Source organism: Marmota monax, unplaced genomic scaffold (assembly GCF_021218885.2).
Source record: "Marmota monax isolate L192 unplaced genomic scaffold, Marmota_monax_Labrador192_F-V1.1 WCK01_AAM20220418_F8-fsc00149, whole genome shotgun sequence".
In the NCBI taxonomy this organism is placed as follows: Eukaryota; Metazoa; Chordata; class Mammalia; order Rodentia; family Sciuridae; genus Marmota; species Marmota monax.
In genome coordinates, this window is record NW_026693170.1 from 3,329,502 (window position 1) to 3,355,104 (window position 25,603).

General features: G+C 53.8%; 1 protein-coding gene and 1 long non-coding RNA gene across 2 annotated transcripts; both read right to left on the bottom strand.

Annotated features, from left to right (window-relative positions):
• Positions 1-7,752: 7,752 nt before the first annotated feature.
• On the bottom strand, positions 7,753-8,392 carry LOC124100122 (uncharacterized). Its single transcript, XR_006854166.2, has 2 exons — positions 8,120-8,392; positions 7,753-7,824 (listed from the first exon to the last, which is right to left on the bottom strand). It is a non-coding gene; the product is annotated as an uncharacterized LOC124100122 (long non-coding RNA).
• Positions 8,393-21,858: 13,466 nt separating this feature from the next.
• Positions 21,859-24,401, bottom strand: Rabac1 (Rab acceptor 1). Its single transcript, XM_046455649.1, has 5 exons — positions 24,216-24,401; positions 23,752-23,964; positions 23,423-23,520; positions 22,175-22,276; positions 21,859-22,092 (listed from the first exon to the last, which is right to left on the bottom strand). Exons 1-5 carry the CDS (start codon positions 24,269-24,271, stop codon positions 22,004-22,006), a joined length of 558 nt encoding a protein of 185 aa, XP_046311605.1. The 5' UTR covers positions 24,272-24,401; the 3' UTR covers positions 21,859-22,003.
• Positions 24,402-25,603: the final 1,202 nt, after the last annotated feature.

The window sequence follows — 25,603 nt, forward strand, 5'->3', positions numbered from 1 at the left end:
CTTCCCATCTCCCTCCCTCACTTTGCTCTCCCATTTCCAGCCAGGTCAAGCTCCACCCACCAAGCTTCAGTGCCACTTCCTCCAGAGTAGGGCCTTTCTCCCTGGGGCAGCCCCTGCAGCTACCTGCCTCAGGAGGGGCAAGTCTGTCTCTGCAAGACAGCAGTCCTGGAGTAGTGGATATGCCCTGGCCAGGACAGTTGTGCGGGATCTCACCAACCCCACAGGGCCCAGGCGCTGGCACTGGGTGCTGAGCAGCTAGAATAGAACTTGCAGAACAGGGGGCGTCCACTCACCGCTTACCTAGACATCTCTGAGCCTCAGTTTCCTCATCTGCAAAATGGAGCAGCAATGAGAAGTACATTGTAGAGTTGCAGGGAGGCTAAAACAGCACACCGTGTGTGGAGCAGTTGGTACCAAGCACAAGCAAGCACACCTTTGCTGGGACATTGCTACTTCAAAATAACCACATTAGAGACACTGCAATTCTGCTGGAAAATAAGAATCTGGAACTGGCCTCTGCCTTTTCTCATTAGACTGGTTGGGACACTCTAGGAGCCAGCAGGAAGCCCCCACACCGGGCGTCTGTATGTTGGCCACACTTTAGACCCCCAGGGACAGCCCTGATCCTGGGTGTCTGTTCCAGCTCCTGGACTGTAAGCAGCCCCTTTAGACAGCTCACCAGCTAGATGGCGTAGAGATATCCCCCAGCACCTTCGCAGGGCATGGCTCTGAATGTCACAGAAGAGCTTCTAGAATGCTCTCTGTGGGGTAAGACAGAGACACCTTTGCGGGGAGAGATAGCCTCTCTGGGTAGCTGTGACTCCTCTGTCTACACCCTTCAGAAAAGCTAGACCCCATCAGGGCAGCCAGAGCACCAGCTGGACTGTATTTTATGATCACGAACTGCGCTCTGGGAAGACGCATGTGAAAAGAGAACACTGTCTGACTGTAGATAACACCCTTCTGTAAGACAGAACACCCTCTGGGAAGACAGTTTATTACAGTGTACATACACCCTTCCAGAAAGCAGAACACCTTTGGAATATTAGCAACACCCTACACAGCGGAGACCATCAGTCAAGAGCTCAGCACTCTGTGCCTAAGGCTTCACCCCCGAGAGGTCAACTCCCCACTCCTGGGGGAGCTGGAAACAGAATGGAACACCTTCAAGCAGCTTACCACCCCACATCTGGGGTACCCCTAAGGAGCGCTCTGACTTATTAATCTGTACTTTGTGCATGTGTGACCAACACCTGGGGGTGTGACCAGTGATTGTTCTGAACACCCTTGGTTGCCTCTCACACGGCCGGATTTCTGTAGCACCTTCCACGTGGTGCACCTTTGGGCAATTTACATTCCCTCTTTGAATCTCCTCGGGCCAAGAGGATGCAGGAAAAGGCAGATATTGGAGTGTATCCTGCCTTGTAATGCACATAGTAGGTGCTCAGTAAAGTAAGAGCTCTTGCTGGGCAGCATTCTTGGGAGGGATTGCAGGCTCACTCGTTAGCAGTGTTGCCAACACTCACTTGACTGAAGGAAGCGGCTCACAGGAGGGGGATCATTAAGCTGTACTTAACATCCCCAGGGAGGCTGCAGGAGCAGAAAACTGTAGTTAATACCCCGCGGAGAGAGGACGCCCTCAGGGCATTTAATGCCCCCTAAGAGAGAAAGAGAGAGAGAGCAAGAGAGGAAGGAGACACCCTCACCAGCCTGCAACACCCAAGGGACTGAATTCATTACCCACGCAGGAGGGAACAGGAGGGTCTGTAATATCCATTTGAATCCAAACCCCCAGGGAGAGGGAGGACCCCTCCGTGAGGGCTGCCAGCCTCCCCAAGAGAACCTTTAATACCTGGGAAGATGCCTCCAGGAGTAGCGAACGGCGCGCGAAAGAGACAGAGGGTGAGGCTAGGAAGGGGTGAGGTGACCTCCCACCCCAGGACCCCCTGCCTAACCCCATCCCCCTACAGCTGCAGGAACCACACAGGCACAGGGTGGGGGCGGGGCCGCCCGTGGGCACTGCCTGGCATCCCTGGCTGGCACTGGCCTGGACGCCATGCGGGATTTAACCCACAACAGCCTAGGAGGTTGGTGGCATTATTAGCGTCCAATGGGGAAACCAAGGCACAGAAGTCACTTCTTCACTGTGACACAGCTAGTTGGTGTTGGAAGTGGGTGGACTGGTGCAGGGTCTGTGTCCTTAAGTACCCAGGTACACCACCTGCTGTGCACACCTGACCCACCCCACCCCGGAGCTTCCTGCCACAGGCTCCCGACGTGAACCAGCTCTGCATTTCCTGCACTGACTGAAACCACCTCCAGCCTCGACCTCCCCAGGACACAGTCCACCCCACCCCAGGACAGGGTCCACTCCACCCCGCGCTCTCCGGCAGAGTCTGACCTCAGGGAGTTCCCCGAGGTCAGGGCCTGTGTCTGATTCTTCTCAGTCCCCACCAAGGGCAAGGCCTGGCCCATGGGGCCTGGGGGGGGGGGAGCAGGGAGGGAGGAGGAGGGTGCCAGAGAGCAAGGGCAGGAGGGAGGAGAGGAGGGAGCTCTGGAGTCCTGGGGTGGGGTGAGGGGTGGGCCAAGCTGGACCGTGGATGTTGGGGGGACTTGAGGGAAGGGGGGAGTGGGATCTGCTGGGGGTGGGGCAGCTGCAGAGGCATCCCCCTCACCCCCCTCACCCCCCCCCATCCGGGCCCAAGAGACTGGCTGAGAGGCCCCTGGAAGATGGGGGGGTGCTGAGGGGGCAGTTCCTTGGAGGAAGACAGACAGACAGCCACTGGGGCAGAGGGAAGCCTGGAGTGTGCCTGGGGGGCATCTCCAGGGGAAGGATGGGTGAGGGTGTCAGGGAGATGAGACAGATGGGGAGGGGGTCCCAGAGGAAGGACAGACGGACAGGACTGGGAGTTGAGGCAGGGAGGACAGACAGATGGCAGGGGCGAGTGGCCTTGGGTGAGGGAGGACAGACAGGGCATCCCGGGAATTGGTGGACAGATGGACGGAGGGTCGCAGCTCCGCGGCCCGCGGGGCCGGGGCAGGCCGGGGCGCGCGGTGGCAGCGGCTCGGGAGGCGGAGGCTGAGCGAGCGGCCGTGTTTGTGGAGCTGTCGGCTGCGGTGGAATTATGAAAAATAGCAGGCATCGGAGCCGGCCTTCAGCTTCGATTAGGGGAGATGGGACATGACAGGTGCGATCAATACGCAGCCGTTCTATAAAGTGTCAAGTAATGAATCAATTTCGACTAAATTTTCCATTTTTCAGAGGCCGTTCTCCGAGAGAAGAATATCCTCTTTTGTAAAGATATTATTATCGATTTCGGCGGCAATTTGACATCAGGGGTAGTTAATTCCACTCAGAATAAAATTGAAAACACTTGAGAGAGAAAAGAGAGAGGCGAAGAGTGAGACAGAGAGGGAGAGAGGGGGAGGGAGGGAGGGGCTGGGAGGGAAAGAGATGGATGGACAGAGAGACAGAGACGGGGAGATAGAGAGGGTCCCCGAGAGCGGGGCAGGGATGGGGAGGGAGGGGGAGAGGGAGGCAGAAACTTGGAGGCAGAGAAGCCTGGAGTTACAGGGAGACAGAGACATTCAGAGATGCAGAGATAGAGACAAGAGATAAGACAGACAGCAGAGACCTCGGATTCTGTGCAGCACAGCGATAAATGAGTGTCTCAGAGAGAAAAACCGGGATGTGAGCGACTTGCCACAGAGGTGCAAAGAAATGGACAAAGACAAATTCAGAGAAGGAGACAGATGGAGAGGAGGCAGGAGACATGGACTTTCCGAGAGACAGGAGAGCGAGAGGCTAAGAAGGAGAAACTGAGGGGGCGCTGGGAGGACACTGAGGGGTGCCCGAGCCCCACAAGAGAGAAAGGCCAGAGGAAAGGGGTGGGGACAGAGAGAGGGCTAAGAGAGGGAGGGAGGAGGCCCCAGGGCCCCAGGGGAAGGGCAGAGGCCCAGGGGTCAGAGCTGAGGACAAATGCAGAGTTGGGGGTCTGGACAGACCCTCCTGCCCTGCCTGTTCTGTTCCCCCAAAGTCATGTGCTGTGTGTGTGTGTGTGCCTGTCTGTCTGTCTGTCTGTCAGCTTCTCTGCAGGGTAAGGGGTCTGTCTGATCCAGGGCTGCTGGACCCTGACTGGGCTGGTCGTCTGTGTATGTGTGTGTGTCCCCGTTCACACACGTGCACAAGTTGTGGGGCCCTGGCCTGGCAGCCCCATGGGCCTCAGCAGCAGCCAGTGGTGACAACATTTCTGGTTAGTGCCTGTCAGTCCCCCAGCTGAAATCTCCATTTATCCCTGAGCAGGTCACAGGCTGCCTGGGAAGAGGAGAGAGGGGGAGGGAGGCTCCAGAAGAGGACTCCTGGATCTGAGGGAGGAGGACTGGGGCCTGGACCCAGGGTCTGAGGGAGGAGGACTGGGGCCTGGAGGAGGACTGGGGCCTGGAGGCGGCCTGAATGGCGTAGTCTGCACATAAGCAAAGGTGGTGGCAGGAAAGCCCCTCAAGCGCTCTCTGCCTCCCCAGCAGAAAAGCCTGTACCTGCTGCCCCCTAGCGGTCATGGAGATCAGGCCAGTCAAGGGACAAGGAGCTGGCAGGGTCAAGGAACCCCAGGAGGGAATTCAGAGGCACTGACCCAAGTTGGAGCAGATACCAGCAGCCCGGGATGGAGAGAGGAGAGGGATGGGGAGAAATGGACAGAGAGACAGGAAGACACAGGGACGGAGATGAACAGGGAACAGAGAAGTGGGGAAAAGAGGGTCAGACAGAAGATTGAGAGCGTGAGTGAAAAGGAAGAGAGACAGACAAGGGCATGGAGCCTGGACCGACATAAGGAGGGAGGGGAAATCTCGGGGCAGAGAGTAAGGGCAGTAGAGGTGGCTGACAGGGGCAGGGCTAGGGCGACTCAGAGCAGACAGTGTATGAGACAGAGACGGGAGTCACGTGGACAGGACAGTTAGGGTGACAGAGGGTTAAGGGATAGGTCTAGAAAAGAAGACAGAGAAAAACCTAGGAATCAGGACAGACAGGGATCTGGAGGTACAGGAGGACAGAGAAGGGCAGACATGGAGAGAGAGATGGACCAACCCAAAAAGAAAGGCAAGAGGTGGAGCCAGGCGGATACAGAGGGACAGGTAGAATAAGGCAGGTGGGCGGAGGGACACAGAGAAGCCAGGGCCAAAGCCAAGTGCACACCCAGAGATTAAGCAGGGAGCCATATGTAGGGTGAGGCCTGACCTGGATGGAGCAGGCTGGGCCTGGCAGAGCTCCAGGCTGAGGGGCTCCTGCGACAAGGCTTGGGAGAAGAGCTGGGGACAGGGCTCCTCGGGCTGGGGTCTCCGCTTACCACCCCCGCCCAATACCCCCCCCCCACCCGGCGGGCTGCCCGGCGGAGGCGACAGATTGAGCGATGAGACGCATTACGCACTTAATCCGCCTGATTGAATGTTTTGCTTTCGCCCAAATTGAAACATTAAACAACACGGGACGAGAAGAGGCGGCCGCAAATCACTCATGAAAGATTCATCTTCTCCCCGGCAGCCGCCACTGCCCGCCTCCGCTGCTGCCCGCCCCAGTCGGGAAGCCTGGGGTGGGGGTGGCGCTGGGGCAGCACCCCTGCCCACTGTGCTGAGCCCAGCCCTCACCCCCAGGGAAGTCCTGTCTTCTACCCACAGGTGGTCTCCAAGAAGGGCACCCCAGCTTCCTGGCCAGTCTGTGCAGCATGACCTTGGTGCTGTCCCTGCCTCCCTCTGGATGACGAGGCCTTGCGGCCCTCTCTGGGTCCACCTCTCTAGCTCTTTGCCTGGACCAGTCTGAGACTTTGGGGGCATTGAAGGGACCCAACGTTGGGGGGTGAGGTCTGGGAGCCTCCTCCCTGTGCAGGGGGTCTTTTGGGGTTATGGAACCAGGAGTAGGGGTGGTACCTGGAGAGTGAGTCAGAGGGAGGTGACCACCATGTCAGGATGAGTGTGACTGGGGACAGGAAGTGTGCGTCCTTTGTGCTCAGCTCAGTGTGTCTGTCTGCATGGATGACTGTGTACTTCTGTCTGTCTTTCCATGCCTTTGTGAGTGTAACTTGCTTGGTGACTGCCTGTGTCTTTACCTCTGTGCCTTTGTGATCTTGTGTGACTGTAACTCTGGCCTGTGGGTATCTGTTTTTCTGCCTGTGTCTCACTGTCTTTCTTTTTTCTTTTTTTTTAGTGCTGGGGCTGGAACCCAGGGCCTTGTGCGTGCTAACAAGTGCTCTACCACTGAGCTACACCCCCAGTCCTTTTTTTTTTCTTCTTGAGACAGGTTCCAAGTTGCCCTGGCTGGCCTCAAGCTTGCAGTCCTCCTGCCTCAGCCTCCTGATTAGCTGGGATTACTGGCGTGTGCTACCTCGCCTGCTTGAGTGTCAGTTCCTCTCTGTACATCTTGTATGTAGGTTTTTATGTGGTGTCTGTATCAATGAGACTTTCAGGGTGTGATCGTGTACAACTGCGCATGCCTGGGTCTGTCAGTCTGTCTGGGTTTATGTCTCTGCATTGCTTGCTTGGGTCTATTTAGAGGTCTCTTTAACTACCTTGTCAGAGTCTGTGCATCTGGCTGTCTCTGGGTCCCTGTGTGTGTGTGTCTCTGACTCTTCCTCTGTGTCTGGCTGAGGGGGGGCATCTGCTGGTGCCAGAGAACGAGTCACCAGAAGGCCAGGGTAGGAAGAAGCTGGGGAGAGAGGAGGTGAGAAAGACAGAGAGAAAGACAGGACAGCAGTGACGCCTGAGAGCCTGGGAGCAGGGAGCAAGCGCGAGGCAGCTGGGGGGGGCATCGTGGGCGCCACGGCCGGAGCGGGTGATCAATATTCGATTTAGGTTTTAATTCCGGGGCTTTCGGAGCCTGTCAGCCCTGATGTATGAGCTCACACCGGGGCCGCCCAGCCAGCCACCCCACTGATGCCCATGGCCTAGTGGCCTGTCCTGGCCCCAGCTCCCTTGCCCTGCAGGCTGTGGGCTGTGGTAGAGGGGGAAGGGGATGGGCCACATGAACTTGAACTTGGAGGCTTACTCATCTAGTGTATCTGCAGCTGATGCTCCTGACTTCCCCAGGCCAACACTGGGAGGGAGACAGAAGGGGCCCCACAGGTGGAGTCCCATACCCTGCTGTGGATACTGGTCACCCACATCCAGACACATGCATGTCCATGCAGGTACCTCTGGGCTCACATTCCTATACACACACAAACCCCACACTACGCCAACATGTGTCCACATACACTGCTGGGCTTGTGTGTGTGTCTCAATACCCCAGATTCAATCACACATGTGCACACACAAATTGTGACACATATATCCTCTGACATGTGTCCACATACAAACTCTGACATACAGTCATGGGTCCACTCAAAACCCAGAGCACACACAAAGGCTCCATGTCAATGGGAGGTAAGAACAATGGCAAGAGAAGCCAGAGACAGTGACAGCATACCCGTAGAAAGACAGACATAGTGACAGAGACCTAAGAGACACAGACTGATAAAGAACAAAAGAGAAAACTCAAAAAGTAGGGGCGGAAGCAAAGACAGCAGCAGCGAGGGGAAGCTGGGAGGACACTGGGGCAGGGTGGTGGACAGGGATCAGCCCGCAGGGAGAGGGGGAGCCCTCCCTTCTCAGATGCTCCCCCAAACCCTGTCTCTCTCTCAGGAAGATGGATCCACCGCCCTCCCTGATGACAATGCTGTCTGCGCAAACTTTAATTAACACTTTGAGTTAATTAGTTCGAGATCATTTAGGAGTAAAATGTTTTTATTAGGGAGGCTGCGAGCCTGTTGATGGATGGGGCGCGATTCGCTCTTCCGCCTGCGGGGACAGCCGGTAAACAGAAATCAATCAGGGGCTCCCAACCCGGCTCCCCCGCCCCGCGCCCGGGACCAGCTCCCGGCCTGGGGCCCAGGAGTCCCGGCTCCGGCCTCCCCTTCCCCGCAGGACCAGCCCGCCTCCCTCGGACCCGGGGCCCAGGCCCCAGCCTCCTGCCCAGACCCCGAATTCTTGAGCCCAGCTTTGTCCCCCTCGCGCCACGACCCAGACCCCGACCCTGGGCTGCAGCCCGCTCCCACGCGCGTCCCGGGCTCTAGGGCCCAGGGCTGAGGACGACCTGTCGGGGCTCCGGGTTGCCCGGGCTCCCTCGGGCTCTCAGAACTTTCTCTCGCCGTCTGCGGGCCTCGCCGGGTCGGGCCGCCCCTCCCGCCGGGTGACGGCTTCATCAGGTGTCCGCGGCGGGGGCGGGGCGGCCGCGGGCGCGGGGCGGCCGGGGCGGGGGCGGGGGTTCCGGGGCCGATAAATCTTCATCAGGCGGCGGCGGGGGGGCCATTAGGCGCTAATGGGAAGATGGAGGGGCCTGTCGGCCGCGCGGGCCGGGCCTCATTTGTCCTGCTTCCCGCTCCATTGGCCGCCGCCCCCGCCCCGCCCCTCCCCCGCCGCCACCGCGCGCCCCATTTCCGCTCCGAACCTTAGCGAGGGACTTGGTGGGGGCACCTAAAGGGAAACCGGGGTGGGGGGAGTTGCAGGAAGGTGACTTGGAGAAGTTAGAACTGGTTGAGGGGCCGAGGGCGCGGAGAGGAAGGGCTGGGGGCGCCCAGTTTAGAACGTAGGCGACTCTGATAGAACGCAGGCGGAGGGGGCAGAAGCCGAGGAAAGTAAACAGAACTCCCTGGAGAAAAGGGAACTCGGAGGGGGCTACCGAAGGAGACGGAGGTTCTGGAATGAGGGTGGGGCCTGGAACACGGTGGGGGGCGCAGGATCGGGATTGGGGAGAGGGTCTGCTCGTCCGCCAGCCTCTGGGGCGGGGGCCGGGAAGGCGAGCCCGCAGCGTCCCTCGAGGCAGAGGCGCGGCCCCCGCCAGTCGCCGCCGCCGCTGGCTCCCGGACTCTCGCCCCCCGCGCGTCCACTCTGATTTCTCTGCCCATTTTTCTTCCTCTCCTGTCACTCCGGCGCTCGCCCTCCCGCCGCCGGCTGCCCCGCCGCGCTCCGCTTCCCGCGGGAACCTCCGCTGCAGCCAGCCCCCGGGGCCGCAGCCCTGCTCCCTGCCGCAGCGTCCCCGCCTCACCCGTGCGGACCCCCTCAATCCCCACCAGGATCACGAATTACAGATGTGTGATCCCCCAGAGTCACCCCCAAATTCCAGTTCCCCTGATGACCCCCAGGAGGAGCCTGGCCTTGGACAGTCCAGGAGCTAGAATCCTCCCACACCATACCCAGGCGCAAGTACTAGGTCTCAAGGACTTCTGGGTCCTAGTATCAGATTTTCCTAAAGGAATCATCTGTCTAGGTACCCACAGACCAGACATGTGTACCCCCACTGTCCCTCAGAAGTCCCGTGGATAGGAAAACCCGGGATCCTGTCAGATCAGGCCTGGGCTTCTAGTTGGGTCGACTGGAGTCACATGAATGTCACCCAGACTCAGAAACCCCAAGGACTGTATCCCCAGCCTGCCCCAGGTACCCTCAGATGAAGATTCTGGACTCTGGTTCCATTCATCCCAAAACAAGGTCTCCAGGCCGAGACACCCATAGGATACCGGAAATGGTCTTTACTCAGCCATTTCAACATAAGTACAAGTAACTTCATGAGTCACTCCTAACCTAGGCAGTAACCCCAAATTAGGCATCAGATGCCCCAAAGTTGGCACTGCAAAACTAGGTTCCTCATTGAACTCTAAAGGGACATCAAGACCTCAAGATAAATAGTCCATGTTCTGGACAGATGGGCCCCATCACCCCACTTAGTATGTGACCTCTGTTCTCAAACTAGAAAATGGGATTGAAACTCAGTCACCCTTAAACTGAGTGACCTCAAGCTTGACAACTGGATGTCCAGACAATTCAAAATTGGAATTGGGTCCCACCCAGCTTAAGTCTCCCCAAAACTAGACATCTGGCTCCCAGTCTGTTTCTACTAAACCAAGATCAGAAACCCCCCAGCAAGCCTCCCTCACACTAGTCATCTAGGTCTTTTTTTTTTTTTTAATACTTTGGGGTTTTTAAAATTATAGTTGGACACAGTACCTTAAAAAAATAAAATTATTTTTATGTGGTGCTGAGGATCGAACCCAGCACCCCACACATGCTAGGTGAGCACGCAACCACTGAGCCATTACCCCAGCCCCCATATCTGAGATTTTTTAAAATTTTATTTTTATTTTTTAGTTGTAGATGGACACAATCTTTATTTTATTTATTTATTTATTTATTTGGTGCTGGGGATTGAACCCAGGGCCTTGTGCTTGTAAGACAAGCACTCTACCAACTAAGATATATACCCAGCCCCATATTTTATTTATTTATTTTTATGTGGTGCTGAGGATCGAACCCAAGGCCTCCCACATAGGAGGCAAACGCTCTACCGCTGAGCCATAACCCCAGCCTCACATCTGAGCTTTTACCTCAGTGATTCCTACTCATGAATTATGAACTTAATAAATTACCCCAAAATTCAGCATCTACCTTCCCAACTCACCCCCCCCCAAAAAAAAATTTAGGACTCAGTGGCACTGAAGCTCAGTGATCGTCAGACTACCCCACTGGTCTCCAAACTTCAGGTACCCCATTAGAATCCCATTAGAACCTGATGGTAACCCAACAAAGTAGGCAAGTCAAAAGAACTCCCAAATCAGGTGTTGGTCATCCTAATCCAAATTTTAGGAACCCTATAATCAGACCCACTAATCCCCAACACTAAAAAAAAAATATCAGAGACCCAAACTTGGAATTTAGGGTGCCTGCCTCAGACACCCCTGTAGCAGCTATGTTGGCCTCCTCAAAAGTTATGAACGTGTCTTAACCCTGGAATCTGCCAATATGACCTTATTAGGAAAAGGTCTCTTCTGGCTTGGCTCTGGAATATCCCCCAAGATCGCATGTACTAAAGGCTTGGTCCCCAATGAGAACATGTCCAGAGGCCGGGCTTTGGGAAGGGAGTTGGATCACGAGGGCTCTGACCTCATCGGTGATTAATCCATTGATAGCAATTTTCTATGTTAGTCAGCTTTTCATGGCTGTGACCAAAATACCTGAAAAGAACAACTTAAAGGAGGAAGGGTTTATTTTGGCTCCTGATTTCAGCCCTTGGTCGGCTGCTCCAAGGCAGAAACACAGTGGCAGAGGGGCATGGCAGAGGAAAACTGCCAGGTTCAGGGAGCTGGGAAGCAAAGTGGGAGAAGGGAGAGACCCTGATGTGTGTCCTGATAAGGAACAGAGGAGAGGGACTGGGAGAAGAGCAGAAGGCCACGTGACAATGAGGCTAGAGTGGGTCAGCCACAGGCGCAGGGATGCCTGGAGCCACCGGAAGCTGGAAGAGGCAAGGAAAGAGCCTGCCCTGGAGCTTTCTGATGGATGCAGCCTGGCTCACATCTTGATTTTGGACTTCAAGCCTCCAGAACTTTGAAGGAATGAACTTCTGCTGTGTTAACCCACCGAGATTATTATAGCAGCCACAGGAAACTAATATACCCCCCCAAAGCATGCCTTGGTACCCCTAGACTGAGTCAGTGACCCACAGAGCTAAGGATGTGGACCTCCCAAAGGCACCTGCCCCAAATGCTTCAATTCCCCAAACCAGGCTCTGGGTCTCTCAGTCCATTTGTCCACCATTTTGGCATCAAGGACCCCACAGTTTCCCTAGTATTTGTAAACTAGATTCAGGGACTCATTCAGTCTGAAAGCATGTATGTAGACTCATAGCCTCTGCCACAACTAAAATATGCATCAGGACGACCCCACCGTGGCCTCCAACTACCCATCACTCAGTCCCAGCAACAGACACCTGATTGAGACACTATAAAGGAGGCAACTGGGCCCCGAGTCTCGGCACCCCTTGTTATGGTTTGGATCTGAAATGTCCCCCAAAGGCTCATGTGCTAAAAGCTTGGTCCCCAAGGCAGCAGTGTTTGGAGGCAGGCGACGAGATTCGGAGGGCTCTGATCTCATCAATGGATTAATCCTTTGATGGGTTTATAATTTGATGGACTATTGGGAGGTGATGGAAATTTACAAGATGAGGCCTGGTGGAATTAGTTGGAGCAGTAGGTCCTTGGGGGTGTGCTTTTTAAGACTATATCTTGTCCCAAGCTCATTCCACATTCATTCTTTCTCTCTCCCTGAAATGAACTGCTTTCCTCCACCACACCCTTCTGCCATGATGTACTGCCTCACCACAGATCCTGAAATAGCACTCACTGACCATGGACCAAAACCTCCGGAACTGTGAGTCAAAATAATGCTCCTTTAAGTTGATTTTGTCAGTTATTTTGTCAACAGTGATGGAAAGCTAACACACTTCTAAAGTAAACCTTCAGTCCCCAGTTGTTGGTGAACCTAACCCTTAGCATCTGAGCCCTGAGGCCAGTTGCCCCTGGAATTAAGTATCAAGACCCCAAATTAAGCCTCTCTAATCCAGACATCTGGTCTCCCCAGGAATTGAGGCTCCATGAGGGTGTCTAGGCATCTAGGTGATTAGCCTCAGACACAGTCACACTAGGCAACAGCTCCCCAAATTCATCCTTCCTGAACTGGGTTTGAGGAACCCCACCAACAGTCAAACCTTAGCAACTGAAGGCTTGGCGAGCCCCATATTGTACTGCAGAGCGGGTCATCAATAACTCCCAAACAAGGCATCTATCACCCCCTCTCAGAGGTATACCCTAATCCCTCGAAAGAATGAGAGGCACCCTTAGGAGGTACCTGCTGACACAGTTAGCCCAGCCTGACGCTAGACCTACCAAAGTGGCCACCAACGAATTTAACAGCTGGCTTTTGGACTCCCAGTTGGCCAACCCAACCTCAACACCCAGATAGCCCATGCTAGGCAACCCTAAGTCAGACAGCTTTTTGCCTCAGCTACCTACAAACTTAGAGCTTCTTGGAGTTTAAGCCCTAAATCCAATCACCCCAACGGAGGTCTCTGGGCTCATAGTCTTGGGACTCCCCCATATGGACAGTTCAGGAAGTCACTTCTACTTTGGGTTTAGGGCCCCAGTCTTGGTCAGGTCCACAGTCTTTCTCAACCCTAAACTAACCTTGAGGGACCCACAATCAGTGGAGCCAGAGAGTCACTCAAACTAGGCCTCTCGACTCTATAGCTAGTCACCTACAAACTCTGCATCTCACCTCCCAGGCTCAGACACCCCCCAAACCAGGGCCTAGGACCCTTAGGCTCAGTGATCTCCAAACCAGGCATGAGAGCCCCAGACCTTAGTCAGCCCTAAAGCAATCAATAGGACCCCAGAATCAACACACAGCCGCCAAACTTGGTCATCGCCAAATCTCAAAACCAGGCATTTTAAATTTGACATCTGAGTCTCTGAACTTACTCCAAACTTGGCAGGTGGAACTCCACAGAAAGTCACTTCTGCTCTAGACCTCGAGGCTCCCAGCTGTTACCGATGATGTGAGCACTGGTGTTTCCCCCAGACCCTGCCTCACAGTGAGCCCACACTATCACAGACATCTAGAGCTTGGCTCTGTGCTGCCCACATCAGGAACCTGGCTCCTAGACACGCAGAAGGGGACAGGAGGGACTCCAGCCACCCCCAGTTCAGGATCTGTTTTTAAAAAATTGGGACTCATTATGTTGCTCAGACTGGCCTGAAATTCCTGGGCTTAAACAATCCTCTTGCTTCAGTCTCCCAAATATCTGGGTACCACTGTACCCAGCTTCCAAATTCAGTATGTGGGGGGTGCTGGAGATCAATCCCAGGGCCTCGTGCGTGCTAGGCAAGTGCTCAACCACTGAGCCACACCACCCAGCCTCCCAAATTCAGTGTCTTAAACCGAGCATCTGTCTCTTCACAGCAGGGACCTGGGTCCCCAGTCATAGTCACAAGCCATCTTTATCATTACCACTGCCCTCAGTGTAGGCTTTGGGTCCACAGAGCCTCCAGGGCCAGAACCCAATGGTTAATTGTGCTGCAGCCTCAGAGACCCACACTAGGCATCAGGGCCCCATCTTCAGGTTTCCTTAAGTCAGGTGTCTGCTCATCTCTGTCACCACCAGACTGTGGGGCTGAGATGCTTCCAGCCTGGGAAGCATTGGACCTTTATGTCACCCACCCAAATCAGCAACCCAAACCAACACCCCACAAGTCCACCATGCAGCCTGCGCATTGGTTTCATTAATGAGGTTCTTGGCATAAAAGTTAGCTAGCAGAGATCGAAATAAACACACAGACTCAGTTACCTTTTTCTATGACCAGGTCCGAGAGGGCTCCCCTCTCTGGTTCCAACCTCTAACCGCCCAGCAGGGCAGCAAGGATTACTCAGGGCTAGCAGGAGAGAGAGAGAGTGAACACGCCAGGGAGTAGCCTTTTATTGGGGAACAAGAAATTCAGGGGATAATTCCATCCAATGAAGGTTGAGGGGGGGCCGCACTCCAAGGTCAGGGTCAGTGATTGGGCCCCCGGGGTCAGTGGTCAGTCACACCCCCACACGGATGGGTTCTCTCATCAGGAGAGGGCCGGGAAAATTCCGACACAGCCAGAAGCCTCAGACCCAAACCGGGAGTCACCCAGTCACGCGTGAGGATGGCTCTCCACACACAAGTAGATCCTGGACCCTGGAATCCTGACTTCCTGACTCCCCAGTTTCAAATGCCCAGACTCCCAGCTTCAGTACTTCCAGATGAGACTGTACTACCCTGCTCATACTTAGAGGTCTCCGTTTATTCAGGGGACCCACACCTGGTGCAGGACCCCATGACTCAACTGTGCTAGGAACACTCAGTATTAATGTGCTCAGACTCGGGATCCTCGGGCTCTGCACCCAAATGAGAGGACTGGAATGACTTCTCCTGCCACCCACAGTGAAAACACAACCCTTAGCCTCACCAGCCCCCGTCCCCTCCTTGACAGCTAGGCTGTCACCTGGCAGTGGGGTCTGTGTATTACCCCAAAGCAAGACCCATGTCTTCTGGGGTCATCACCCCAAACTAGACAACTGATCCCAGTGTCTGCTGCCACCAAATGGACAAATGAACCCCAATCACTGTCAAGCAAACTGGACAAAAAGACCCCAGGCACAGGCATCTCAAACTAGAAAACATACCAACAGTTTCTTTTTTTCTAACTTGATCCCAGTAAGGGGCAGTGGCATATGCCTATAATCCCAGTGACTCAGGAGCCTGAGGCAGGAAAATCACAAGTTTGAGCCTCAGCAACTGACCAGCAACTGGCCAGCCCCAGCAACTTAACAAGGCTTTTAAGTAACTTAATGAGGACTGGGGATGTGGCTCAAGTGGTAGCGTGCTCGTCTGGCATGCGTGCGGCCGGGGTTCGATCCTCAGCACCACGTACAAACAAAGATGTTGTGTCCGCCAAATACTAAAAAATAAATAGTAAAATTCTCCCTCTCTCTCCCTAAAAAAAAAAAAAAAAAAATAAGTAACTTAATGAGACCCCATGTTAAAAAAAAAAAAAAAGAAAGCAAAAAGGTCCGTGGATGCAGCTCAGTGGTGGAATGCCCTGAGCTTGATCTCCCCAGTACCTCAAGACAAACAAACAAAACTTTATCCCCAAATTAAGAAATCTTACTTTCTATTCTTCATTTACACAAAAGTACATTATGAAATGAAGATTATCCTACCCCCTGAAGACGGAAAATAGAACTTGTTTCTCCGAGTCTCAGGTCTCCTTTCTCATTGGCTACCAGGCATCTCTCCTGGGTGCTTGTCCCTGGTCCAGCTTCCTGTGAGTCTGAAGAGACCTGCCTGGGTCTCAGGTCCCAGGAATGGGGGGCTACTCCAAGAGAGAAGCTCAGCAGAGCCCACCAGCCTTCCTGGAGGCCAGGGCTTTCCTGCCTCTTGGCTGGGCCAGGGGCTGCCCTAGGCCGTGGTCATTCTGGGTCTCCTGCCAAACTGGACACTCCAGGAGCAAGATGGCATCCTCTGTGCCTTGACACAAGTGCTGTGCTGAGTGGTCCAGCTGAGCTGCCTTTGCCCTCCAAGGGCATTGGCCCAGGGAGAACCGTTGACTCCACACGCTGTGGCTGCCCCACCCCTCGGTCACCAGAACAGCACTGCACACATCACTTAGCCGACTGGTTACCAGGTCTCTCAAACTAAAGCCCTGAACTCCAGTGTCACCTTGAAGTGTTCAGTTTGGTGTCCACTGCCCCTTGCAGCTTGGTCCCCTGCCCCACTGCCCCCTTTCCTGGGTATTAATCTTCGCAGAACTTGATCAGGAACCTGAGCACAGACCAGGCTGATGGACAGGACGCTGTGTCACAGAGGAGCTAAGGTCTGCGGCCTCCTGAAACCACAGTGGGCCCCAGACACATGGAGAAGGGGACCCAGTGGTGAACTCCTGAGTAACATAGGAATGACACATTTATTAAAAGAACCACGTACGACAGGGTAGTGGTTCTACTTCTTGTCACAGGGGGCTGCTCACTGCTGCGCAGCATGGCCTCACCCCCCAGGCAGCCTGCACTCTCAGGGACGCACCCCAAAGGATTCAACCAGACCCCAGGGGCTTTGTCCCCTCACATATGCAACCAGACCTGTAGAGCCCACAGCCTCAGATTAGCCGACTGGTCACCAGGTCTCTCAAACTGAAGCCCTGAACACCAGTGTCATCAGCCCAAACCAGGAAACCTGTCCCTTGGTCCCTGTAACCCCAGCCCCGGCCAGACCTCAAGGATCCTGCCACCTCAACAAGAGAAACAGCACAAATTTCAGATACCCCCATGGGGTCCACCAGACCCCAATTTCTGTTGCTCTATACTAGCCATTGAACCTCAAACTTTAAATTTTACTGTCTCCACCCAGCTGTCTCTCCCAGAGGCCACACCCTATTTTCCCCAAGGAGATTCCAGGACTCCCAGTCTTCATCACCCCAAACTCGACAGTCAGACCCCAGTCTACCACCCCAAAGTGTACCTGTGGATCTCAGCCCATCACCCCAACCTACACAGGAATCCAAGTCACTGACATCTCAAACAACTCAAGTTCCTGTCCCTCTAAATCAGACAAGAGTTCCTAAACTGTCATTTGAGAACTGAGCCAGGTATGGTATGCTTGCCTGTAATCCCAGTGACTTGGGAGGCTGACAGGAGGATTGTTAAATTCAAGGCCAGCCTTAACTTAGTGAGGTGTCGGGAGCTGTCACTTAAGAACCGAGTGCCCCTTAGCCTTGAGCAATGAGAATGTGGACATGTGGCAAGCCAGCCATGGGCTGTGTGTGTGAACTATGGGCACTGAGCGCACAGGATGGACTGAACCCACGTTGCCCTTCTGTTTTGGAGGCCTCGCTCTGATCTTTTCACTTGCCCTGCCATGACCCCACACAGCTCATGAGATGGGCGTGGCCTCCCTAGATGTCAGTCAATCTCTTGACAGCAGACATCACTAAGCTAGACTCAACCCCTGAAACCTGACCCCTTGCCTTCTCCCCAATAAAAGGGTTCAGGACGTGCTCCTTGCTCTCTCTCTTTCCATAGACCTCAGAGGCGCCATCATAGGACCCAAAGAAAAAGGTATCTCTGTCTCTGTGTGATTGTTTCGTGCAGCCCAGTTCACCTGGAGTGACCCTGAGTGTTTAGTCCTGGAACGCGACAGTGAGGCTCTAAGCAATTTAGTGAGACTGTCTCAAAATAAAAATTAAAAAAGGGCTGTGATGTAGCTCAGTGATTAAGAACCCCTGGGTCCAGTTCAATAATAATAATAGTAATAATAAAATTGATAACTGGACTCACTGTATCTTTAACCCAAACTAGGTGAGCAAACATTCCCCAAATTACAATATGTGCTGCTCCAGTTACAGTCACTTTGCACTACGCAGTGAGATCCCTCCTCAGTCTGTGTTGTCCCAGTCTTTGTTACATAGTGGGACCCCCAGGCTGTAACAGACAACTAGACCTGCAGCTGCTCCTAACCTGCCTCTGTTGCCTCGGGATAACAAATACGGGTCACCTCCATCCAAAACTAGAGTTCCAGCTCAGTGTCATCATCCCAAATATGCCTTCTAGACACTCAGGCCCCAGGAATTCCAGTCTCTGTCTCCTGACTATTGGTATCTTGTCACCTAAAAGTGACAATTCATTTCTATTACCCCAACCAGAAACAGGGCTGTCACTCTAAACAAGGCAACCAGATCCCTGATCTGTCACTCCTAGCCAGCAAGCTGGACCTCAATCACTGTCCCCAAAATAGACAATCAGACTTTCGGTTTCTGTCCCCCTGATGAGACACCAAACCCTCTAGTTTGTCACTCTAAGCCAAACCTCAGGGACTCAACACTAGAATTAGGGGCGTGTAATGTTAGCCCCCAGATCAGGCCTCTGGCCTGGCCCTCAGCCCTGGCCTGCTGACCACTGCCTCAATGATGTGTATCAAGCGCTGAGCCCCTGCCCTCATCATCTGCAAACAAGGAAAGTGGGTCAGATTCACTCTGGGCCTGGACATGGCATCCACACACCCACATGGGCACAGAGACTCCATCTCTCCTGGGAACACTGGCATTGAGGCCAACAAACAAAACACCCTTTGCTACCCCCAAAATTGGGACAGTGACTCTGGCCTCAGAGTGACCCAGATGACCTGACAGCCTTACACCTCCCCAGGTCCCCACCTGCCCTGGTCTCAGGAACTCAGTGGGCCCCAGACACTCTGGCTCCCTCCCTAGTCTGCAGGCAGCACTTGTCTGCCCTCTGGTGGCAGCTTCTGGAAGAGCGCCCACAATGGCTGTCTAGGCTCTGGTCTTCCCACTATGTTCAGGCCTGAACAGTGGGGTCATCCTTGCCTGCCACCACCCCTTAGCTCCCACACAGCTCCCCCACCAAGGGCCATCCACCTTTTGATTCTGTCTTCTGTCTTCCTTGTCTCTACTCTCCAGCCCACACCCCTTCCCCAGGTTGGATCCTTGTCCGGGATCTCCCTCCTTCCCACCCACACATCTTCCTTCCCTTCCCCTTTTTCTCTTATTCATGGCACTGGGATCGGATCGTACCCAGGTTCAGTCTATCACTGAGCTACATCCTGAGCCCTTTTTTAGAATTTTATTTTGAGACAGGGTCTTGCTAAGTTTCCTAGGCTGGTTTTGAACTTGTGACCTCCTGCCTTAGCCCCTACCCCCTAGTCACTGGGATTACAGTGTGTGCCTCTGTATCTGCCCCAGAGAGATTTCTTTTCTTTTCCTTTTTATTTTATTTTAATTTTCTCAGTACCAGGGATTGAAACCAGGGGTGCCCTATCACTGAGCCACACACCCCAGCCATTATTAGTGTTTGAGACAGGACCTTGCTAATTTGCTGAGGCTGGCCTTGAACTTGTGATTCTCTTGCCTCAGCCTCTGGATTTCCTGGGTTTACAGGTGTAAGATGGCACAGTACCTAACACAGCAGGATATTTCTAATGTTTCTGTCTCTTCCTTGTTCGAAAGTCTTCTGTGGTCTCACTTTACCTTAAACAAGAATCCAAAGACCTCATCCATTTCTGCTGGTCCTGTGCCATCTGATCCCCAATATCCTCCCAATGTAATTTCCTAAGCTGTTCCCTTCACTCCCTTCACCCCAGCCACAAGCAGCACCATGTTATTGAGCAAATCTGACTTCAAGGCCTTTGTACTTACTGTCCCCCCAGACCGCAGAGGGACAAGCTGCTGCTCATTCCCCAGCAAGGTCCTGCCCTGCTCTTTCCTCCCCTCAGCTACTCTCTAGTCTCTGCCAGCCTCATCTGATTGGCTTCTGAGCTGTCCCTCTCTGAGGGCTCCCGGTGGTTGGCCAGTTTGCTTGTGTATCATGTGCCTCTCACACCAAAGGGGAGCTCTGGGAAGGCTGGGCCTTGCTTGTGGCACTGCGGCCTGCCCAGCACCTAGTAGAAACGGATAAATCCAAGCCATGGATATGACGTGCCATTCTCTATGTGGTCACATTTTCATTTTATTTATTTTTGGTAATGGGGGTTGAACCCAGGGGCACTCTACCACTGAGCTCCACCCCTAGTTCTTCTTATGTTTTATTGAGACAGGGTTTTGCTATGTTGCTGAGGCTCGTCTCAAACTTGCAATCCTCCTGCCTCAGCCTCAGGAGCAGCTGGATTAAAGGTGTGTGTCCCTGTACCTGGCTCACATTTTTAAAAGTAATAAAGCAGGGCTGGGGCTATAGCTCAGTGGTAGAGCGCTGGCCTCGCACGTGTAAGGCACTGGGTTTGATCCTCAGCACCACACAAAAATAAAGTTATTGTGTGTCCAACTACAACTGAAAAAAATTTTAACAAAAGTAATAAAGTAAAAAACAAGTTAAAATAATAATTTAACCCAATGTATCCAAAATAGTATCCTTCCAACACACATGATCAATGTAAAAATGATTAATGAGAAATTTTACAACCTTTACACACCAAGTCTCTGAAATCTGGGGTTCTGTTTGACACTTTGGGTTTGTTTGCACCAGCTGTGCCCTGGTGCACTGAGCACAGTCCACACACGCCTGGTGGCCTACCTGACAGCTGGATTCCAGAGCAACGAAGGTCCCCTCCTGCTGTGGATCCTAGACAAATGACACAGTGAGTTTGGGTGATGGGCCCCAGGTTGAAGAGGCTGAGGGCCACATTACCAAGCCTTGGAGACTCCACCACAACTCTCCATGCACTTGACTGTGTTCCATGGGGCTCACAAACATGCCACTGCCTCAAAGACAGCCCCCAGGCCCCAGGTTGGCCGTCTAGAGGGCTCTCTCCTTATTTATTGTTTTGGGGTGCTGGGGACGGAACCCAGGGCCTCACACTCACCAGGCAAGCGCTCCACCACTGAGCTCTGCTCCCAGCCCCCAGGCCTCTCCCCGGTCTTCATTTCCTGACTTTATACACCTGCCCCTTCCTGACCAAGTGCCTTTCTCCCTTGATAGCGTTCCCACGTGGTGGAGTCCGCGTGTTACAATGAAAAGCCATCTGCTGAGGATGTGTCCTTTGAGATTTTCACAAAAAGCTTCCTGAGTCTGAGTTGGAGCCCCCAAGCCTCCCCGCTGCATGGGCTCCAGCCCACAGCCTTTTCCAGGCTCCTCTGACCTCCGGTGTGCTGCTGGCCTGGGCTCTTGCATCTACTGCCTCCTTTGCCCAGAACAGTCTTTGTTGAAAAGATCCGCGACTGCTCCTCCACTCAGTTTAGGTCTTCACCCACGGTCACCTAGGGAGGCCTTCTCTGGCCAACCTCTTTAACCCTTAACTTGCACTAACTTCAGAACTTTCTCTGCAGTAGAGAATTAACATGTGGCTGAGGCTGCTGTCCTTGAGCAGTTCTGCCAGCTGTCCAGCTGGCCCGTGGCTGGTGTCTGGGAACCTGGATTTCAGGAGGGCTCCTCAGTCCCTGAGTATGGCTCGCTGTCTAGACTGTGCCGTGATAGTCCTTCTGCAATCCTGGAGTGGGGGCACAGAGGGTGCTGATGTGGACACCCCCAATAACAATCAGACACTGAGTCTCAGTTGGCTTGCGGTTGACATCTCACGCGTCGTCACCATTCGATGCTGGAGGAGGAATTCAGCCTGCCCTGTGTGGCCACCCGAGAGACCTGGGAGGCTCCTGCCCTGTTTGCTCTTAACTTGCTCCACGTGCCTTCTCCTCTTAATGACTTTGCTTTGTGTGCTTTCTTGATAAGTCACAGTTCTGAGGACAGTTATGTGCTGATTCCCGAGTCGTCCTAGCACATCACTGAACCAGGGGTGATCTCGGGAACCCCGGACAGCCTTCCTTCTCAGCTCCTCTCTTCCCTTTAGCACTTACCACCCTGTGACATCCTGTCCCTCTACACCTTGCTCGCTGTGCCCCCCACACCTGGGCCCCCATCTTGCTTTCTGCGCTATTCCCAGCACCAGCCTCTGGAGACTCACAGAAGACACTGGGAAATGTCTGCTGGATGAGGACTGCAACGGCTTTATTTCTAACGGTGGAACCCCTCCCTGGGAGGCAGCCTTGGCCCAAGCAGCAGGACAGTGTGGGACAGGGATGGACAGGGATGGGTCAGCTGGCCCTGAAGGCCATAAGGCCTTGAAGACACCTCACACTGGCTCCATCTGCAGCTCCTCCCCGTCCACAGCCTCGATCTGGTGGAAGGCAGCATGGAAGCCAATGACCACCAGGGTGGCTCCTGCAGGGAAATGGGCAGTTCAGGGCCACCTTCCCTGGCCGGCCCCATGGCCCACCCACAGCCATCCAGACCCTATACTTACCCAGGACCCAGAAAACAGCGGAGCCTGCACCGGCCAGCCAGAAGAAGGGGAAGGAGACTCCTCCAGCCAGAGCGTACTGATGAGCAGGGCTCACCTCTCGGCCTGGGGACAGATGTCATTAAGCAGCTGTTCTAACCCATGCCCTCTCCCACAGTAACCTCTGCTGCCCCCTGACAATCTAGCATAACAAGTTCCAGAAGCTTCAGGAACCAATCCAAACTCCTTATGCCGAGGCCATCAGTGTCTGGGCCCTGCCTAGTTTTTCCGGTATCCCCTGACCACCAGCATACAGCAGTCTCTGCTCTTCAGCCCTGCCTCCTCAGGAGCCTCTAGCCTCCCACTCCAGCCTCCACTCACAGAGACAAGGAGTCTCCAACTGGTGGCCCCAGGTCCTAGTCTGACCTGAGGATGTGTTCTTTGAGATGTTTCACAAGAATACACTGAATGATTTCACATAAAATAACAGATTTCTGGCTTCTGATATGACTACAAAGTCAGGTCTGCATGTTCCCATGACAGCAACTGACAAGCCAAGTTGTGGCAGTGCTTTTCCTTCCATGCCCTGCACCCCCAGCCCACTGTTGTCACATCCCCACAGAAACCTGGACTTTCCCCTGTGTGGAATTTCCCCTGGCATCTTTCTTCCCAATGTTGCTTGGTATCAGTCTGGGGCTACATGAGCCATAGGCCTCAGTCTCCCCCTCTAGGTCCCACCCCAGGAAGCAAGAAAGGAGAGGGAGCCGGTAGGGTGGCTCATGCCTGTGATCCCAGAGCCTTGGGAGGCTGAGGCAGAAGGATCATGAGTTCAAAGCCAGCCTCAGCAAAGGCAAGATGCTAAGCAACTCAGTGAGACCCTGCCTCTAAATAAAATACAAAATAGGGCTAGGGATGTGGCTCAGCAGTGGAGTGCTCCTGAGTTTCAATCCCTACCGCCAAAAAGAGAAAGAAAGAGGAAAAAAAAAAAAAAGTGAGAGGGAAAAGATCTACGCCTGTATAAGGTCGCCACCTGGTGTCCAATGTAGGTCCTTGCAGTTGATGCTTTCCACAAATGTAGGAACTGGGTGGTGGGTGGTGTTTCTGGGGTATCTCTGGGTTTGGGGTGGGCGCACTGGGTGTGCTTGACGTTTTAAGTATTAGGTTTTGTGGAACTAGAGTACACCAAGGCTGGGGAAGACTTGGGTTCCAAGGATTTGGTTGGGATTCTCAACCCAGAATTTGAGGGATCCATCTGGGCTGGGGATTTCTCACCAAAGAGCACAAGCTTGGACTGCAGTGTACGCAGGTAGAGAATGTAACAGGCTCCAAAGAAGACAGCCAGGGCCACCAGCAGCATGGGGGATGTCATCCTGGAAGAAGAGCGTAGGGAAGCAGCATTCAGGCCTCTGGGGTTTTGCTTGCCAGGGGGCCATGGCTTTGAACCAGTCGGTGAAGGTTATGTCTTGAGGACAAGAAGGCAGGATCACATATGGTCACACTGCACCCTGGCCAGATCGATGGGGGAGTACAGACCTGGCATTTGGTGACCAGGTCTGACAATGGGACCAGCCGGTGGGGGGCGGGCCTAGGGAGGCACTCACACGCAGTACAGGATGAGGCCCAGGAACACGAACACGTAGTTGCTCTGGTAGTACTCGACATTGCGTATCAGGCGCTGGCACAGCTCACCCAGGTTGCGGGGTCGCGAGAAGCGCTGCTGGTCCACGAAGGTGCCCCAGGGCCGGATGGTCGTTCGGCGCCGCTCCAGCCACTCACGGCCGGCGCCAGAGGGAATCAGCTTTGGCAGCAGGATCCTGTGGGGCGGGGTCAGGTCAGCGGCTGACCGGGCTGGGAGTTCAGACCCGTGGCCAACAAGGGGGTAGGGGGTCTGGACTCCGGAGTCCAAGAGGCAAGTGTCCCGGAAGGGGCCAAGTCTCCTGGATCCCAGGGGAGGAGGGCGCTGGGGGCCTAGATCCAGGGTCCCTGAAGAGGAGATAAGGGACCCTCTTTTGGGTCTGGGGTCCGGGACTCCCGCGGCTCGGGTTAGGGGAGACAGCTCGCTCACGTGGCGCTCAGCCCTTCCGCCTCGCCATCCTTCTGCTGGTCCTTCTGGCCCGCCATGTCTGCGTCGTGAAGGGGTACAGCTGCTGTAACCAGCCCCGAGCCCTGCAGACCCCTTGGGCCCCGCCCGAGCCCGGCCTCACCCTGCGGAGCCGACGTGTCGCGGCTCGGAGCCGCAGAGTGCGGTAGTTGCGCCGCCGAGCATTGTGGGAGTTGTAGTCCTAGCGGCATCAGGCAGGACGGATGCTATGGTGCCGGGCTGACTCGCAAGACCGTTTGGGAGATGTAGTTTCAGAATGCGGTGAGCGCCTCTTGGCATTGTGGGAGTTGTAGTTTCTGGAGTGGAATGTATTTTCCACGAGGGCGTCATGGGAGCTCAAATGGCGGAAGTAGGCGTTGTGTACTCCTTCGTCCTTGGAGGGTATAATGGGGACAGTGCATAGTGTCGTTCGGACTCTAAAGGGCATAAAAAACATCTGGAGCGGGACGCGGTGGTGCACGCCGTAATCCCAGTGACTGCGAAGGCTGAGGCAAGAGGATTGTAAATTCGAGACTTACCTGAGTAATACTATTAGTGAGACCCTAAGGACTTAGCAAGACTCTGTCTCAATATAAAAACATTAAAATAAAAGCAGTGTGTGTGTGTGTGTGTGTGTGTGTGGAAGGAATGGCTTAATGGTTAAGCGACCTTGGGTTTAATCCTCGGTACCAAAGAACAAGAACAAGAAGAAAACATCTGGAGGGTTTGGTAAAACCCTGCTTCCCGGTTGCAGCCTCAGATGTTCTGATTCGGCAAGTCTAGGGTGGCGTTCATTCATTTGCATTTTTATTATTTATTTACTTATTTATTTTAAAAATTTGAGACAGGGTCTCACTAAATTGCTGAGGCTGGCCTCAAACTTGCAATCTCTTGCCTCAGCCTTCAGAGTTGCTGGGATTATAGGAATGTGCCACCAGCCTGGCTCATGGACCACATTTTTTTTTTTTAAAGAGAGAGAGAATTTTTTTTTAATATTTATTTTTTAGTTTTTGGCAGACACAACATCTTTGTTTGTATGTGGTGCTGAGGATGGAACCTGGGCCGCATGCATGCCAGGAGAGCGCATTACCACTTGAGCCACATCCCCAGCCCCATGGACCACAGTTTTTAGAAGCAAGATTATAGAGTAAATGTAGGAATCAATTCCTTCCTTAACAGGCAGATGTTATGATTTCTGAAGCATAGCACTCTCCCATCTTTGGACTTCTGGGGAAATATGAGATAGGAGAAAAGGGAGGAAAGTTGGGAAAATAAAAGGGCTGAGGATTTTTATTTTATTTTTTTAAAAATACTTTTAGTTGTAGATAGATACAATATCTTTATTTAATAATTTATTTTTATGTGGTGCTGGT